Genomic DNA, 20,181 nt, shown 5'->3' on the forward strand with positions numbered 1-20,181 from the left:
TGAAGCTGAAGCTTCAATACTTTGGCCACCTGATGCGAAGAACTGACTCATTTAAAAAGACCCTGATGCTGGGAAAGATTGAAGGCAGGAGGAAAAAGGGACGACAGAGATTGATGAGATGGTTGGATGGCATTACCGACTCGATGGACGGGAGTGTGGGTAAGCTCCAGGAGTTGGTGATGGACAGGGAGGCCTGGCGTGCTGCAGTTCATGGGGTCACAAAGAGTCGGACAACACTGAGTGACTGAACTGAACTGAACTGATCTACACTACCATGCGTAAAACAGCTAGCTAGTGGGAAGCTGCCATATAGCACAGGGAACTCAGCCTGGTGCTCCGTGATGACCTAGAGGGGTGGGGTGGGGATGGCGTGGGGTGGGGATGGGGTGGCTGGGAGGGAAGCTAAAGAAGGAGGGGATATATGTTTATGGATACATATAGCTGATTCACCTTGTTGTAAAGCAGAAGCTAAAACAGCATTGTAAAGCACTTATAATCCAATCTAAAAGTTTTTTTTAAAAGGGGAGTCCCTTGTAGTATATCAACTTACGAGTATATTATCCTTCCTTAGACCAGTGGCTATGTGTAATATCTCAGAGGGCATGTTCAGTAGAAGGCATCATGTCATCTCCCCATGAATCTCAAGCCTGTCTGAATTCTAAAAGGTCCTGGCTGCTCACCCTCTGATCACTGTTGTCTCCCTCTCAGGGACATTTCTTATACCAGTGTCACTGCCCTACCATCCAAAGGCCTGGAACACCTGAAGGAATTGATAGCAAGAAACACTTGGACTCTAAAGAAACTTCCTCTTTCCTTGAGTTTCCTTCACCTCACACGGGCTGACCTTTCTTATCCGAGCCACTGCTGTGCTTTTAAGAATCAGAAGAATATCAGAGGGTAAGTGGCAGTGTCTGGATTAAGTAACAAAAGGTTTTGGTGGAAGTTGAATTAATATCTGGGTATAAGGAAGAAGTTATGTTGTTTGCAAAACAGGCGGAGAAGAATTTGGAAGCATCCATGAGAAACATGAAGTCCATGGGACACAATGACTCTGCAGACCAAACGTGTCTGTAGATAAGAAATAAGGCTTGTATCTCTGGATCAAAGCAGAGGAGGGGAGGTTTTAGGCAGTGATGCAAGAGAGACAGGAATTATTTCCCATGAACCTCCAAACAAGGTAATATAGGCAGTCCGCTGCAGATTTCAAACACCACTCCATAGACGAATCTGCTCAGCAGCTGAAGCCATCTAAAGAATCTCTTTGGGATCAATCTGGTGGGCTAGTGAAACACTAAAGCTTACTTCTGTAAGCATGCCTGCACAGTAGTGTCCCTGTATTCATCTGTTCAGTAAACATTTATTGAGCACCTGTTGTGTGCCCGGCACTGTCCTACCCACAGCAATGAATAGGACAGACCAGAGCCTTCTTGCATTTTGTTTACATTCTAATATGGAAGTCAGAAAAGAAACAGGCAAACAAGTAAGAAGATCTCAGATAGTGCTATGAGGGAAACGAACACAAGGGTCAGACAGTGTATTAAAGAAGAGGAAGAAAGGCTCTTCTGAGGAAAGACAATTTGAGTTTAAAACTGAACACTGAGTAGAGGCAGCCAGGAGTTTTTCAGGCAAAGGGAATGTGGAATTCTGAAGCTCTGAGTAGGAATGATAATACTAACAGCAACCAGCAGAGTCAGCCACAGCTGAGCCCACACACCCTCACACGCACATCTACCTGGCACTAATAACGTTCCAGGTGCTACCTTAAGAACTTTAAAATGATACATTCATCTATTTCTGTAAGAACCCAAAATAAAATACTCTCACTCTCCCGTTCTATACATTAATAAACCAATACTCACAGACCTTCCCAAGGTGAAATAACCAGGAATTAGTAGAATCAGGTCCTAACCTAGGCAGACTGGCTCTAGTATCCATGATTTTTTTTTTTTAAATCACTGCTGTTCTTGAACTGGTTGCAGAAGAGCAATAAGGACAGCATGTCAGTGGGTCATACTTGGGGAGGGGCAGTAACAGGAAATGGTGCAGGACAGACAGGCCTGACCAGATCCTGTAGAATCCTGTGTATCACACCACACAGTCTGCACATTTTGCTAAGTGTGGTGGGGACCTTTAGTGGGTTTCCAACAAGTGATGACTTTCTATCCACTGCCTTGCAGAATCCTTCAGTCTTTAATGTGTAATGAGAGCAGTATTTGGGGCCTGCGTCAGAGAAAATCCGCGAGTGCTTTGAATGGTCCCTTCTACCAGGAATATGAAGAGGATCTGGGTGATGGCAGTGCTGGGTACAAGGAGAACTCCAAGTTCCAAGATACCCACAGCAACTCTCATTACTATGTCTTCTTTGAGGATCAAGAAGATGAGATCATCGGTTTTGGCCAAGAGCTCAAAAACCCCCAGGAGGAGACCCTGCAGGCCTTTGACAGCCATTACGACTATACCGTGTGCGGGGGGAGTGAGGAGATGGTGTGTACCCCCAAGTCGGATGAGTTCAACCCCTGTGAGGACATCATGGGCTACAAGTTCCTGAGAATTGTGGTGTGGTTTGTGAGTCTGCTGGCTCTCCTGGGCAACATCTTCGTCCTGGTCATCCTCCTCACGAGCCACTACAAGCTGACCGTCCCACGCTTCCTCATGTGCAACCTGGCCTTTGCAGACTTCTGCATGGGGTTGTATCTGCTCCTCATCGCCTCCGTAGACCTCTACACTCAGTCCGAGTACTACAACCATGCCATCGACTGGCAGACAGGCCCTGGCTGCAACACAGCTGGCTTCTTCACTGTCTTTGCCAGCGAGTTGTCCGTGTACACGCTGACGGTCATCACCTTGGAGCGCTGGTACGCCATCACCTTTGCCATGCACCTGGACCGCAAGATCCGCCTCTGGCACGCCTACGTCATCATGCTGGGGGGCTGGGTCTGCTGCTTCCTGCTTGCCCTTCTCCCTTTGGTGGGAATAAGCAGCTATGCCAAGGTCAGCATCTGCCTGCCCATGGACACCGAGACTCCTCTTGCCCTGGCGTACATTATCCTTGTGCTGTTACTCAACATCATTGCCTTTATCATCGTCTGTGCCTGTTACGTGAAGATCTACATCACAGTCCGAAATCCCCACTACAACCCGGGCGACAAAGATACCAGAATTGCCAAAAGGATGGCTGTGTTGATCTTCACTGACTTCATGTGCATGGCCCCAATCTCTTTCTATGCTCTGTCAGCCCTTATGAACAAGCCTCTCATCACCGTTACCAATTCCAAAATCTTGCTGGTCCTCTTCTACCCACTTAACTCTTGTGCCAATCCATTCCTCTATGCCATTTTCACCAAAGCCTTCCAGAGGGATGTGTTTATGCTGCTCAGCAAGTTTGGCATCTGTAAACGCCAGGCTCAGGCATACCGGGGTCAGAGAGTTTCTCCAAAGAACAGCACCGGTATTCGGGTCCAAAACGTTTCCCCAGATGTGAGGCAGAGTCTCCCCAATGTGCAGGATGACTATGAACTGCTTGAAAACTCTCATCTAACCCCAAAGCAGCAGGACCAAACCTCAAAAGAGTATAAGCAAACAGTTTTGTAAGTGGTACAAGGACTTAGGCTGGTTTTTTGAGCATCATTCCAACCATCGACACAACATGTGGCTGATCTAATCTGTAGATAATGTTCATGTCTGGAGAGGGACTAGCAGTAACCTAATCATTGCCTCCAAGAAGGAAGAGAGGCAACTGGCGCGTCTGAATTCCAGGTGGTAACACAGTAATCTATACTTTCTGGAAGATTTACTGGATGTTAAGTGCAGTGATGTCACTGTGTAAAATGCCTAATACATATCAACTGAGCCATGTTGACATTGTGCTTTCTCACTTTTATATAGCATTTCATACTAAAGATTTAGCAAATGGCAAATGTTATTAATTTGGTTGGTGACCACAAGATAAAACTGATTCTGTGTAGGTTCAGTTCAATTTCACGTTCAGTGATACAACCCAAGAGAGTTTGATTTCCACGAAACTGAAATGTCCAAGAGGACATCATACAAGGAACAGCCGTTCTGACACATGAAGGGGAGGAGACGGCTTTGTTTTTTTTTCTGACTCTGAAACGTAATCATCTCTTCACAAAAATCTACCTGACAGGAACCAACTGTTGCCTGGGAAAACTGGCAAGATTTCAGCTGTTGTGGCTGAGCAAACTAAGAAGTGCTCTTCTTGGCCAGTCTTCTGGCATTAAAAACATGCACTCTAGAAAGTATTTCTAAATGGCAAGTGGGAATTATGAGCTGGGCATTCTCGATCACTGGCTTATTAATAAAGCAGGCTGGACATCTGTTTATTGTTGGACCTTGGCCAAGTTACTGGGCCTCTGCAGTCTGTAGAAATGAAGGAGCTTGATGGCCTCTTCCAGTTTTAAAATTCCATGGATAACCCTCCCCCTCAAAACATAGGTTGCCATGAAGAAGAGAGAGAAAAACAATAAGGGAGCAGAATCTGTTTTTCCCATCTTTCAGTGCTGCCATCTCCTTCTCTTTGGAGCCTAGACATGCGACCCAGGAAATGTTTTCTTTGTTTCATTTTTTGCTTATGATCTGAACCAGAAATTCTAGTGAATGACCAACATATCAAGCTGGCTCTGAACCACTCATCTGATTCCTAGACCTACACAGCTATCATTATCAGGCCAAAAGCAGATGGATACACACAGTATGATAAATAAATAACATAAAAGGTGGTTTTTGCAAATGCTGGTTAGTTACTACTTCACTGTGAAAATTCACTTGAAACATTTAACTTGTCTTTGGGGATTGGCTAAGTAAAGAAATATGATACAACACTAAAACAATCAAGAGAGGTTTCTTCTCTCTGAAACTGTCAGCTTTTTCCAATCTTGTTGACCACTGGACATTAAAATCTATATTCCCCAACAGTGCTCCCTTACTTAATATGGATAGGGTTTTTATCACAGATGTATTCTCCAGGTTATCTGTCAAGACAGCCCCTTAATTTCATTCTAAGCAGAGACAGCATCTGCTTCTCAGTGCTCATGAACCACACTATGGATTAAAATCACAGCATGAATTAAAATCTTTTGTTAAGTCTGTGGAGCAGGATTGGTGGGCCCAATCAATCCCCAGAGATGGTGACCCCGACTCAGCTGGAATCTCTCAATAGCCATACACATTCCTGATTATCACTGAGATGTAGATTACACGTTTCAGTAGAAATGATATACACACCGAAAGTCATGACTTATTCACAAGTTAATTTTAACTAATGAAATTAAACAAATGTGTTACCTTTGACATGTGTTTTTCATCTGTGACATTTTGAAGCATCACATTCTGATAAATAATGTTTTACCTTGAGTAGCTGAAATAATACATTCCTAGAAAAGTAACTTCTACAGATTTGTTGCTAACGTTTGCTTTTGTGACATGAAGTAAATTTTCTTCCTATGTGCTGAGTCCTAAAGTATTGCTTTTTATAATCTGTGAGCTAATACTAAAGACTGGAAAAAACTGGCTAATAAATCTGTCAGGCGAGTGTATGCTCCTCAGCTTCGTCTCGTCACAACAAAGATTTGGAGCGACGGACATTAAAGCGCTCGGCGCATCACAGCTCTCGGGTCTTGAACAAACCGTGTTACAGCTCTTAGACAAATCAGTGTTACTGCTCTATTTTATTTAGAAGATAGCAGGAGAATCCATCCTCGAAGCCCAAGGGCATGCCAACCCAAAGATGCAAAGAGAAGAGTGGAGGAGCGCGCCAGCACGAGGGGGCGGAGAGAGAGAGCCCTTTGGCTCCTCTTTTTATATGTTTTTCCCTCCCCCGGGCCTGCCCTATGCAAACTGGGCTAGCCAGGAGTGCTGTTTGTTCTACCTGAAGTCCTCACTCTGGTCCTTGGACCTTCCTTTGACCTTCCTTTGTTCTATTTTCGCAGGCTTTTCTCTTCCTTGTCTTTTAGCCACCGCCATTTTGGACTCTTGTTTCCTATTCTAACTACCTAACAAATCCTCAAAAAATTATTGACTACGAATAACTTAAGTATAACATTGTATCTTGGTTGTAAATGGTCTTTATGTGAAAAATTTACTCATGGTAAAATGAATTATGATTCATTGACAGGCAATGTATCTAAGAGAAAAAAAATGATTGGTATTTACACTAGGAATTTATATAGTGCTCTGTGGCTCAGCTGGTAAAGAATCTGCCTGCAATGCGGGAGACCTGGGTTCGATTCCTGGGTTGGGAAGATCCCCTGAAGTGGGGAATGACTACCCACTCCAGTATTCTGGTCTGGAGAATTCCATGGACAGAGGAGCCTGGCAGGCTACAATCCATGGGGTTGCAAAGAGTCAGCCACAACTGAGCGACTTTCAGTTGGCAATGAAGATGGTATGTGTTAGACACTCAGTCATGTTTGACTCTTTGGGACCCCATGAACTGTGGCCCACCAGGCCGCTCTGTCCATGGGATTCTCCAGGCAAGAATACTGCAGTAGGTTGCCATTCCCTTCTCCAGGGGATCTTTCTGACCCAGAAATCAAACCTGGGTCTCCCACATTGCAGGCAGATTCTTTACCATCTAAGCCACCAAGGTAGCCCTTAATGAAGATAATACATCTATTAATACAAGACCTGGTCAGAGTTAATTTAACCTGGTAACTACCTAAAGATTTCAGCTATCTAAATGTGGAACCAAGTCATAAAGACAAATAGCCTCAGGTCAGTCACACAGATGTCACAAAATTCATGCCCTGAGATTTGTACACGTTGCTCAAAGTAGTTTCTCAAAAATCTCTCAAAGTTTGACTTTTGCTCAATGGATAATCTGCTATATATCAGAAGCAGCTGATTAGAAGAAGAGTCTATTACAAGGCAGTAACCTGATAGCGGCAATATAGTAAAAGTGAGGGCAAGAAGATAAAACTGGAATCATTAGAATTAAAAACAATAACTGTGTGGGAAAAAATAATCCTGTTTGAAGTCTTTGAAGAAAAAATTATCACACAGTGGAGTGATTCTCATTCATTCTAAATACCTAAATAGACAGGAAAAACTTGCTAGCAATGCATTGTTTCAAAAGATAGAAAGTTCCAACTCAAAGTGGTGAACAAGTCCTGGGATCTATCAACCTTCCTTTTCCAAATTTCACTGAAATGATAGTGAGAAAATATAAAATGAGATCAAACCTAAACTATACTGTGAACAGGAGAAATGGTACCAACAACACACCCAAGTCTTTGATCACTTTCCGAAAGATGGAAAATTTCTGGCCTTGAGTTGGTGGATGACTTAGGGTGCAGAAGGTCACAGCCTAGAACTCATTCACAGGATAAGGCTTGAGCAGTGGAAGGATGGACTTCCCTGCAGAGTCCCAAGAGACCCCCGAGTGTGGAAGTCACAGGACTAAGAGGCGACTTACCTGATTAATTGCAAGTCCATCTCACCTTGCCCCTCCCATCCCCTCTCATTCCATTTAGTTAGAACAACTGACACATTCAGGGTTCCGCCCAGGTTGAAATCAAGAAACTGATTGGAAAGAAAGTGGATGTTCAGTGTAGACAGGGCTAAGTTTCTGGTCTGGGGCAGGGGGCAGGAAGCAGAGAACTGAACTCACTTGCCCACTTCCTCCCTCACATTGTTAAATGAAGCCTGGTCATTGATGCAAAGGCATCAATATCAGTGCCCAGCCAGGGAAAGGTGGAGAGAGATCTACATCATTTGCTGACATGAACCATCCTCATTCTTTAATCAAAAATTAAAAATGAACCACAATAATTACCAGATATTTGAGAAAAATGAAGTGCATATCAATAGCACACACACACACACAAAGACCAAACTGAACAAACAGAACATTTCTCCAGAAAAATCTGTTCAGAAACACAGTATTATTTTTAAATTTCTAATTAACAATATCAGATAAATTTACTAACCAAAAGCAAGAAGAAGTTTTGGCAAACTTAGAATGGGACTGCTGAAGCAAGAGCTTTAACAGAATGACTAGGAGCTAAAGTAGAACTCTAGAATGTTCAACAAATAAATAAAGATATGAAATAGCTGACAAAAGTTGAAAGATATAGAAGATCAGCCTCAAAGTCCAACATAAATATAATAGTTTTAGAGAAAATATAGAAAATGTAATAATAACCAGTGCCACAGAAGAAGAAAACTTCCTCAGCAGATTGACAGTGTCTCCTTAGTACTAAGGGGATGGATGAAAAAGACTCATGTGGAACAGTCCATATAAAGTATCAGAACACCAAAAGTAAAAGAGGGATCTAAAATGTAGGAGAGTGAATGAAGAAAGAGAAAGAAAAAAAAAAGTCAGGTATTATAAAAAGAATTAACAAGTAGTTTCTGCTGCTGCTAAGTCACTTTAGTTGTGTCTGACTCTCTGTGACCCCATAGACAGCAGCCCACCAGGCTCCTCTGTCCCAGGGATTCTCCAGGCAAGAATACTGGAGTGGGTTACCATTTCCTTCTCCAATCAGAGTGACGTTTAATTCAAGTTAACAACATTGTATATTGGAGGACATGATGCAATGTTTTCAATGCCTTGGGAAAAAGTGTTTTAAATCCAGGAATCTATACCCAGTCAAATTTTCATCCAAGTGTAAGGGCAAAATAATGACATGTTTATATAGCAAGTACTTGGAAGGTTACTTACGTCAGATAAATTATTCAAAACTTGGAATTAAGCAAAAAGATAACTTTTTTTTTTGGTGTGTTTCCAGTACACTGCTGGGCTTGACTTCCTATTGTTAAGGCAATTTGCAACTTGATAAGGACAGAGGTTAACTTGTCTAGATGATCTTTATCTGACAGAGACTCAACCAACTTCTGCATGATTTGTGGACCCATTGGATGTTGACTAGTTTTATATCTAACTCAGCAGTTTTATAACACTTACAACTGCTTTTAGGTGAAAGAGAAAATATTAGTTGCTCAGTCATGCCTGACTCTGTGTGACCCCATGGACTGTAGCCCACCAGGCTCATCCACCCACTGGATTTTCCAGGCAAGAATATTGGAGTGGGTTGCCATTTAGGTACTTAACTTCTTAAGTGTATTATCTGGACCAGTTTTAACAATTTGCTGATACTGTCATCAAATTTTAAGTTGAATAAAACCTTTGGAAAATGTTTACATTTGCAGAAGAGTCATTTTCTAACATTACCCATATCTCCCATCTGAAAACTTACTTGACATAGTACTTCAGATATGACATAATTTCCTTTTCAATGGCTCTTGACACACTCTTGGTTTTACAGTTGATATCTGTGTGCTATAATTCCATAAATATTTAAAAATTAAATTGTGTGACTCATATTTCCCAATAGAATATAAATATTACAAACCTTGACAAGTCAAAGTAATGGTATTGCTGACAAAAGTCAGGAGGGGGAGGAGAACAGTAAAGGAGAAGGACATGATAAAGGAGTTAATTCCCTATGTTACACAGTGGGGAGGGATGAGAGACTGCCTACAGCTAACAGAATAAGAAATAGAAGTTTGTTATAAAGCCTAACAACTAAAAAGCCTAAAATTAATACCAGCCTCCAAATTTTAAGTCTGGGAGCTAGGAGATTATGCTAACACAACTAATTTCCTAACCTCCCTTATGTGCAGACAAAAGATATATTGTCTAAATATTTGTAGTTGAAATAACAGGTACCTAAGCATAACAAAAATATAATAATAACCTTCAGTAGAAATAAAATCAGAAAATGACTAAAAGTAGTTTCCATTAGGGGTTGGGACTAGGAATTGAGAACTGTTAGGAGTTGAATTGAGTCCCCTCAAATTCAGGCTGAAGCCCTAACCCTCAACATGAGTGTATTTGGGAATAGAGCCTTTATGGAGGTAACTGGTGTTAAATGTGGTCATAAGGGTAAGGCCCTAATCCCATTGGACTGGTATCCTTATGAGAATAAGACACACCACAGTTCTCTCATTCTCACGTATACACAGAGTAAACGTCATGCAATGATACAGTGAGAAGGTGGCCATTTGCAAGCCAAGAGAAAGCCTGTACCAAAAACTGGATCTGTTCACGCTTCAGTCTTGGATTTCTAGCCCCCAGAATTGTGAGAAAATAAATTTCTGTTGTTTAAGCCATCCAACGTGTGTTATTTTATTATGGCAGCTCAAGCTAATACCTTGTAGATGAAAACTTTTCAACTGGTATTCCTCTGTACTGCTAATTCTTTTTTTTTTTATCATATGCTTATTTTTAAAAATATTAGAATGGAAATTATTATACTAATACTATGCTTTAAGATAATTAAGTAAAATGTGGCATTTAAAGAAAGGTATGGTTCAGTTCAGTTCAGTAGCTCAGTTGTGTCCGACTCTTTCTAACCCCATGCATTGCAGCACGCCAGGCCTCCCTGTCCATCACCAACTCCCGGAGTTCACCCAGACTCACATCCATCGAGTCAGTGACGCCATTCAGCCATCTCATCCTCTGTCGTCCCCTTCTCCTCCTGCCCCCAATCCCTCCCAGCATCAGAGTCTTTTCCAATGACTCAACTCTTCGCATGAGGTGGCCAAAGTATTGGAGTTTCAGCTTTAGCATCATTCCTTCCAAAGAAATCCCAGGGCTGATCTCCTTTAGAATGGACTGGTTGGATCTCCTTGTAGTCCAAGGGACTCTCAAAAGTCTTCTCCAACACCACAGTTCAAAAGCATCAATTCTTCGGTGCTCTGCCTTCTTCACAGTCCAACTCTCACATCCATACATGACCACAGGAAAAACCATAGCCTTGACTAGACGGACCTTAGTTGGCAAAGTAATGTCTCTGCTTTTGAATATGCTAGCTAGGTTGGTCATAACTTTTCTTCCAAGGAGCAAGTGTCTTATAATTTCATGGCTGCAATCACCATCTGCAGTGATTTTGGAGCCCAAAAAAATAAAGTCTGTCACTGTTTCCACTGTTTCTCCATCTATTTCCCATGAAGTGATGGGACCAGATGCCATGATCTTCGTTTTCTGAATGTTGAGCTTTAAGCCAACTTTTTCACTCTCCCCTTTCACTTTCATCAAGAGGCTTTTGAGTTCTTCTTCACTTTCTGCCATAAGGGTGGTGTCATCTGCATATCTGAGGTTATTGATATTTCTCCCGGCAATCTTGATTCCAGCTTGTCTTTCTTCCAGTCCAGCGTTTCTCGTGATGTACTCTACATATAAGTTAAATAAGCAGGGTGACAATATACAGCCTTGATGTACTCCTTTTCCTATTAGAAACCAGTCTGTTGTTCCATGTCCAGTTCTAACTGTTGCTTCCTGACCTGCATATTGGTTTCTCAAGAGGCAGGTCAGGTGGTCTGGTATTCCCATCTCTTTCAGAATTTTCCACAGTTTATTGTGATCCACACAGTCAAAGGCTTTGGCGTAGTCAATAAAGCCAAAATAGATGTTTTTCTGGAACTCTCTTCCTTTTTCCATTATCCAGCAGATGTTGGCAATTTGATCTCTGGTTCCTCTGCCTTTTCTAAAACCAACTTGAACATCAGCAAGTTCACGGTTCACGTATTGCTGAAGCCTGATTTGGAGAATTTTGAGCATTATTTTACTAGCATGTGAGGTAAGTGCAATTGTGCGGTAGTTTGAACATTCTTTGGCATTGCCTTTCTTTGGGATTGGAATGAAAACTGACCTTTTCCAGTCCTGTGGCCACTGCTGAGTTTTCCAAATTTGTTGGCATATTGAGTGCAGCACTTTCACAGCATCATTTTTCAGGATTTGAAATAGGTCTACTGGAATTTCATCACCTCCACTAGCTTTGTTCGTAGTGATGCTTTCTAAGGCCTACTTGACTTCACATTCCAGAATGTCTGGCTCTAGATGAGTGATCACACCATCGTGATTATCTGGGTCATGAAGATCTTTTTTGTACAGTTCTTCTGTGTATTCTTGCCACCTCTTCTTAATATCTTCAGCTTGTGTTAGGTCCATACCATTTCTGTCCTTTATCGAGCCTATCTTTGCATGTAATGTTCCCTTGGTATCTCTAATTTTCTTGAAGAGATCTCTAGTCTTTCCCATTCTGTCCTTTTCCTCTATTTCTTTGCACTGATCGCTGAAGAAGGCTTTCTTATCTCTTCTTGCTATTCTTTGGAACTCTGCATTCAGATGCTTATATCTTCCCTTTTCTCCTTTGCTTTTCGCCTCTCTTCTTTTCACAGCTATTTGTAAGGCCTCCCCAGACAGCCATTTTGCTTTTTTGCATTTCTTTCCAATGGGGATGGTCTTGATCCCTGTCTCCTGTACAATGTCACGAACCTCATTCCACAGTTCATCAGGCACTCTCTCTATCAGATCTAGGCCCTTAAATCTATTTCTCACTTCCACTGTATAATCATAAGGGATTTGATTTAGGTCATACCTGAATGGTGTAGTGGTTTTCCCGACTTTCTTCAATTTCAGTCTGAATTTGGTAATAAGTAGTTCATGATCTGAGCCACAGTCAGCTCCTGGTCTTGTTTTTGTTGACTGTATAGAGCTTCTCCATCTTTGGCTGCAAAGAATATAATCAATCTGATTTCGGTGTTGACCATCTGGTGATGTCCATGTGTAGAGTCTTCTCTTGTGTTGTTGGAAGAGGGTGTTTGCTATGACCAGTGCATTTTCTTGGCAAAACTCTATTAATCTTTGCCCTGCTTCATTCCGCATTCCAAGGCCAAATTTGCCTGTTACTCCAGGTGTTTCTTGACTTTCTACTTTTGCATTCCAGTCCCCTACAATGAAAAGGACATCTTTTTTGGGTGTTAGTTCTAAAAGGTCTTGTAGGTCTTCATAGAACCGTTCAACTTCAGCTTCTTCAGCATTACTGGCTGGGGCATAGACTTGGAAAAGTACAAAATGGCCAATTTATCAGGTAGTTGAGTTATTATGTCTGTAGAGTTATAAGGGCAGGAGGCAGATATCACATTGAAGGTCACTTGAACAATAACCTAACCACTATGAAATCTAGCTTTTTAGGACTTGACAAAACAAAACAATGAGTTTTAAAGTGCTTACTTTGCAGCAGTATCTGATAAGCTAATCACTAAGAAGGTAAAAGCCCTTTAGAATTTATTCTACTGGACAACCTATTTACATTAAATCACAATTTTTGTTTCCCTTAAAATGGATTGCTGTAAAAGTGGCATAAGGAAAATTAAACAACTAATTGTTATCTGTATTATGAATATAGTAAGTAAAAAGTAAAACTTAAAATAAAGTAAGGAAACCAAGACTGTGTGACTACTTTAATTTTATCACCCATTCAGTATAATTTTGAAATCTGTTTTGGGAATTTGAGAATATTGAGGAATATTCTGTTTCATTCACTGAAGTATTTTATGTGGAGAGGGATTAGGAGGTGATGGACAGTTGTTCTTGGACAGCATACAATGAAAAGTTTAACTGTGTCTCATCCCTGTACTTCCTTAAAAAAACACAACACAGTTCCTCACAGTGCATTTTGGGGGCGTTTAAAAATCACAATGAACCACAGAAATAGTTCAGGCATTTGGAAATCATGCAATGAGGTATTAATAATTCACTGTAATGTGATATAAATAAAGGATCTAGTCATTGAGAAATTTACAATCAAAATGGCACTACAGATCTGCCCACTGCATGGGAAGTACTTTAACAAAAGACTATGATTTATGCCTGTGACCCAGGTTTCTTTCACCACAGGCCCTGCCATGTAAAGACTGACCCCAAAGAGTCGCAAAAAAGTGTGAGAAACTGAGAAAGAGCCTCAATTCTCTAGGAGGCTTTTCAAGTATCTCAGCAAGGGCCATATGAAATAGATGAGGCAAAGGTTGAGAAAAACAAGACTAGTTTCTGTTAGGGACCAAACGACGGTCTCTAGGACCTGAGTCATGTTTACCAGAAAGAGACAAGATATGTGCTCATCCTGCCTGGCCAATCATGTAACGCCAGCTACTCCTGTAACTGAGACAAAAAACTGCCTGTATATAAGCCGCCATACTCCTTTGTTCGCAGCTCTTGTCAGATTCCCTTGTGTGGGATGAGACTTAAGCCCTAGCGCGCTAGAGATAAACTCCCTTCTTGTTTTTACTTTACCGTGGTGGACTTGCTCTCTCGGTTGGTTCGGAGATACGGGCTCGGAGCATAATAGTTTCATCCCTACTTTTTTTTTTTTTAAGTAAATCCCAGGTTTAAATTTTACTACATTCCACATCGGTTCCCCAGACACCACGTGGAAAAGACTTATGGAATGATAGTGGACAAAGTTAGATATTGTCAAACAAGATATTGGCAGATGATTTGTGGATCTGTGGGAATACGGGACTACTAGGATTTTTTTCATTAATAAAAAATTAGAACTATTTTGCTCAATTTACTCTCAGGTATTTCTCTAACTTCTCTAAGTGTTTGTTAAGCACTCTCACAGAAGAGGAACCCAGGGAAGTATTAATAGCTTCAGCAAATGTTGGAGAAATGAGATACCCCAACCAGTCGATGCCACAGTCCAGATGAAAGGGGAGATGCCTGACATCATACCTGTTTTCACCATCTGTGGGCCAGCTCTGGAGAAAAGGAAAAAGTGAGCACACACTTCTGGCACTTATATCTTCCCAGACATCCAAGTTGCTACTTATTTCATTTTAATTAGTGCACTTGAGCCACTGCTGGGAGCAACAGTTGGAGGAAATAAAAGCACTTCCTTCTGCTTTTTCATCCAGCCTAAATGGTGCCCGTGGTACCCATTCAACCTGCAGCCATACTCTGTCTTCCATGTAGAAGACCCTCAACCTACACCAATTCTTCCATCCTATCCTAAGTCTTAATACCTTCTTTCCAACTTGTTCATTCTTTCCTGTCCCTCTCCAGGTCATAAAAATATCATTGCTATGGTCCTCATTCCACCATTAAAAAAGGGGAAAGGGGTCTGGATGCTGCATCCAGGATATATTCAGAAACTTTTCAAGAATCCTCACCGTAGGCTGCAGATGGAGAGAGTGAGATGGTGCAGAATACAGGAGTAGCAGGGGTTCAGTGGTTCAGGAATAAGGTGGGGATTATACATGAGAAAGAAATGTGTGACTGGTGCTTTTTATCATCTCCTCAGCTGAAAAGGAAATGAAAGGGCTAATAATTCCATATGATGGCCTCTTAAAGCAATTACTTAGTACTGTCCACCATTTCTGCAGAAGAATTCTTTAACTTCTTAAGCCAATAACAACCACAACGAAATCAATGATTGGAAGAAGTGTCCAGAAGCATCTAATCCCTTTGAAAACACATGAGTTCTTAAACCCTAAACTGTAAAAACACTTTCTTTGTTAATAGCTAACACATACATATGTATGTGTATATGTATGCAGTAACTCTGTTATGTCTCTTACTAGGTTCCAAGTGCTGTTTTAAGTTTGTTCTATTAAAAGTCATTCATTTAGGATAAAGAAGGTGTGGTGTATATATACAGAGGAATATTACTCAGCCATATAAATAAGGAAATAATGCCATTTTCAGCCACATGGATGGACCTAGAGATTGTCATACTGAGTGAAGGAAGTCAGACAGAAAGAAAATATCATATGATACTACTGATATGTGGAATCTAAAAAAGGTCTACGAATGAACTCAACTGCCAAAGAGAAGTAGAGTTACACATACAGAAAATAAACTTGTGGTTACCAGAGGGGAAGAGGTGGAGGGATAAACTGGAAGGTTGGGATTGATATAGACACTACAAAATATAAAACAGATAACTAATAAGGGCCTACTGTATGGGGCGGAACTCTACCCAATACTCTGTAATGGCCTATATGGGAAAAGAATCTAATAAACAGTGGATATATGTATATGCATAACTGATTCACTTTGCTGTATATCTGAAAGACAACACTGCAAGTCAACTATACCACAATAATTTTTTTTTAAAAAACTGAAAAAAAAACAAACAAAAAAAACCTCAGTCCACAGAAGAGTCCAAAATGCAGTACTTGGGTGGAATCTCAAAAACAACCTAATGGTCTCTTTGTCTCTAAGGCAAACCATTCAACATCACAGTAATCCAAATCTATGCCCCAATCACTAACGCCAAAGAAGCTGAAGTTGACTGGTTGAAAGGTTCAATGAAGTTGAACGGTTGAAAGGTTCTATGAAGACTTGTAAGAACTTCTAGACAATACAATATTGTAATTAACCTCCAATAAAACAAATACATTTATATTAAAAAAAAAGAAATTCTAGAACTAACAACAAAAAGAGATGTCCTTGTCATCATAGGGAACTGGAATGCAAAAGTAGGAAGTCAAGAGATACTTGGCTGCTACTGCTAAGTCGCGTCAGTCGTGTCTGACTCTGTGTGACCCCATAGATGGCAGCCCACCAGGCTCCCCCATCCCTGGGATTCTTCAGGCAAGAACACTGGAGTGGGTTGCCATTTCCTTCTCCAGCTCTTTTACTGTGGTCTCTAATTTACGAAACAAAAGCATATGGACCGAACTTCTTTTCCCCAGTTAGTTTTTCCTGGTCCCTCTGACCATTTCATATCTGCTTGGGGAATTAGAGTTATTAACCTTGTGTGCCGGATTGTAGACTTTCAGGGGACTTGCAATCCATGCTGTTAAGTAACAGGCAAATTTGGCCTTGGAGTACAAAATGAAGCAGAGCACGGGCTAACAGAGTTTTACTGAGAGAATGCACTGGTCACAGCAAACACCCTCTTCCAACAACATGAGATGACTCTACACATGAACATCACCAGATACTATCAACAGATTTTGGTCAATACTGAAATCACATTGATTGTATTCTTTGCAGCCAAAGATGCAGAAGCTCTATACAGTCAGCAAAAACAAGACTGGGAGCTGACTGTGGCTCAGATCATGAACTCCTTATTGCAAAATTCAGACTTAAAGAAAATAGGGAAAATCACTAGACCATTTAAGTATGCCCGAAATCAAACCCCTTATGATAATATAGTGGAAGTGACAAACAGATTCAAGGGATTAGATCTGATAGAGAGTGACGGAAGAACTATGGACAGAGGTTTGTAACACTGTACAGGAGGCGGTGATCAAAACCATCCTCAAGGAAACGAAATGCAAAAAGGCAAAATGGTTGTCTAAGGAGGTCTTACAAAGAGCTGAGGAAGAAGAGAAGTGAAAACCAAAGGAGAAAAGGAAAGATATATACATCTGAATGCAGAGTTCCAAAGAATAACAGAGAGACAAGAAAGCCTTTCTCATTGGTCAATGCAAACAAAGAGGAAAACAATAGAATGGAAAGACTAGAGATCGCTTCAAGAAAATTAGATATACCAAGGGAACGTTTCATGCAAAATGGGCACAATAAAGGACAGAAATGGTATGGATCTAACAGAAGCAGAAGATATTAAGAAGAGGTGGCAAAAATACACAGAACTGTACAAAAAAGAGCTTCACGACCCAGATAATCACGATGGTGTGATTGCTCACCAAGAGCCAGACTCCTGGAATGTGAAGTCAAGTGGGCCTTAGGAAGCATCACTATGAACAAAGCTACTGGAGGTGATGGAATTCCAGTTGGGCTATTTCAAATCCGAAAAGATGATGCTATGATGCTGTGAAAGTGCTGCACTCAGTTCAGTTCAGTTGCTCAGTCATGTCCAACTCTTTGTGACCCCATGAACCGCAGCACGCCAGGCCTCCCTGTCCATCAACAACTCCCGGAGTTTACCCAAACCCATGTCCATTGAGTCAGTGATACCATCCAACCATCTCATCCTCTGTCGTCCTTCTCCTCCTGCCCTCAATCTTTCCCAGCATCAGGGTCTTTTCCAGTGAGTCAGCTCTTTGCAGCAGGTGGCCAAAGTATTGGAGTTTCAGCTTCAACATCAGTCCTTCCAATGAACACCCAGGACTGATCTCCTTTAGGATTGACTGGTTGGATCTCCTTGCAGTCCAAGGGACTCTCAAGAGTCTTCTCCAACACCACAGTTCAAGCATCAATTCTTCAATGCTCAGCTTTCTTTATAGTCTAACTCACACATCCATACATGACTACTGGAAAAAACATAGCCTTGACTAGATGGACCTTTGTTGACAAAGTAATGTCTCTGCTTTTTAATATGCTGTCTAGGTTGGTCATAACTTTCCTTCCAAGGAGTAAGCATGTTTTAATTTCATGGCTGCAATCACCATCTGAAGTGATTTTGGAGCCCCCCAAAATAAAGTCAGCCACAGTTTCCCCATCTACTTCCCATGAAGTGATGGGACCAGACGCTGCACTCAATATGCCAGCAAATTTGGAAAACTCAGCAGTGGCCACAGGACTGGAAAAGGTCAGTTTTCATTCCAATCCCAAAGAAAGGCAATGCCAAAGAATGCTCAAACTACCGCACAATTGCACTTATCTCACACGCTAGTAAAGTAATGCTCAAAATTCTCCAAACCAGGCTTCAACAGTACCTGAACTGAGAACTTCCAGATATTCAAGCTGGTTTTAGAAAAGGTAGAGGAACCAGAGATCAAATTGCCAACATCCACTGAATCATAAAAAAAAGCAAGAGAATTCCAGAAAAAACATCTATTTCTGCTTCACTAATGACGTTGAAGCCTTTGACTGTGTGGATCACAACAAACTGGAAAATTCTGAAAGAGATGGGAATACCAGACCAGCTTACTTGCCTCCTGAGAAATCTGTGTGCAGGTCAAGAAGCAACAGTTAGAACTGGACATGGAAAAATGGATTGGTTCCAAATTGGGAAAGGAGTATGTCAGGCTGTATACTGTCACTCTGCTTATTTAACTTGTATGCAGACTACATCATGAGAAACACTGGGCTGGATGAAGCACAAGCTGGAATCAAGATTGCTGGGAGAAATATCAATAACCTCAGATATGCAGATGACATCACCCTTATGGCAGAAAGTGAAGAGAAAAAAGAGCATCTTGATGAACGTGGAAGAAGAGTGAAAAAGTTGGCTTAAATCAACATTCAGAAAACTAAGATCATGACATCTGGTCCCATCACTTCATAGCAAATAGATGGAGAAACAATGGAAATAATGAGAGACTTTATTTTGGGGGGCTCCAAATTCACTGCAGATGGTGACTGCAGCCTTGAAATTACAAGACGCTTGCTCCTTGGAAGAAAAGTTATGACCAACCTAGACAGCATATTAAAAAGCAGAGACATTACTTTGTCAACAAAGGTCCATCTAGTCAAAGCTATGGTTTTTTACAGTAGTCCTGTATGGATGTGAGAGTTGGACCTTAAAGAAAGCTGAGTGCCAAAGAATTGATGCTTTTGAACTGTGGTGTTGGAGAAGACTCTTGAGAGTCCCTTGGACTGCGAGGAGATCCAACCAGTCCATTCTAAAGGAGATCAGTCCTGGGTGTTCATTGGAAGGACTGATGTTGAAGCTGAAACTCCAATACTTTGGCCACCTGCTGCAAAGAGCTGACTCACTGGAAAAGACCCTGATGCTGGGAAAGATTGAGGGCAGGAGGAGAAGGGGACGACAGAGGATGAGATGGTTGGATGGCATCACTGACTCAATGGACATGGGTTTGGGTGAACTCCGGGAGTTGGTGATGGACAGGGATGCCTGGCGTGCTGTGGTTTACGGGGTCGTAAAGAGTTGGACACTACTGAGCGATGGAAGTGAACTGAACTTCAATCCCATAGCTCCATGGAAATTGATCACATTAAGGTAATTCATGAATCCATGATACTAAACCCAATGGCATGTTTTCAGTCCCCGTGTCACTTGACCAGTAACATGTGGAACTTGAGACAACTGCTCCCTTCCTCCCTATTGATGCCCTTTCTCCCCTTTGCTTTTAGGACACCGTATTATCCTGGTTTTCCACCTACCTCACGAATTGCCCTTTCTCTAAGACCTTTCCTGTTCTCTCTTTATGCATCAGCCTCATAATGTCATGATAACCTGGAATTCAGTCCTAAGTTTTTTTGCCTTTTCTAGCAACATTTGTGCCCTAAGTGATCTCATAAGGTCACAAGATTTTGAATGCTAACTGTATATAATGATACCCAAAAGTACATCTCCAGACCAGACCTTTCTCCAAACATGTATGTGCATATCCATCTGCCTCCATACCAACTCCACTTGACATCTAACAGCCATCTCAAAGTCAATGTGTCCAAAATTAACCTCCTCATTTTCTATCACAAAAGCCATGTCACCTATAGCT

General features: G+C 41.4%; 1 protein-coding gene across 1 annotated transcript in view; it reads left to right on the forward strand.

Moving 5' to 3' along the window:
* The window catches only part of TSHR (thyroid stimulating hormone receptor), a 170,168-nt gene extending 166,577 nt beyond the window's left edge, over positions 1-3,591 (forward strand). Inside the window, exons 9-10 of the mRNA XM_052647047.1 lie at positions 709-897; positions 2,178-3,591. Of these exons, the coding sequence (XP_052503007.1) occupies positions 709-897; positions 2,178-3,591 (1,603 nt within the window). The remainder of the gene's footprint in view (positions 1-708; positions 898-2,177) is intronic.
* Positions 3,592-20,181: the final 16,590 nt, after the last annotated feature.

This window comes from Budorcas taxicolor, chromosome 10, assembly GCF_023091745.1.
Source record: "Budorcas taxicolor isolate Tak-1 chromosome 10, Takin1.1, whole genome shotgun sequence".
Taxonomy (NCBI): Eukaryota; Metazoa; Chordata; class Mammalia; order Artiodactyla; family Bovidae; genus Budorcas; species Budorcas taxicolor.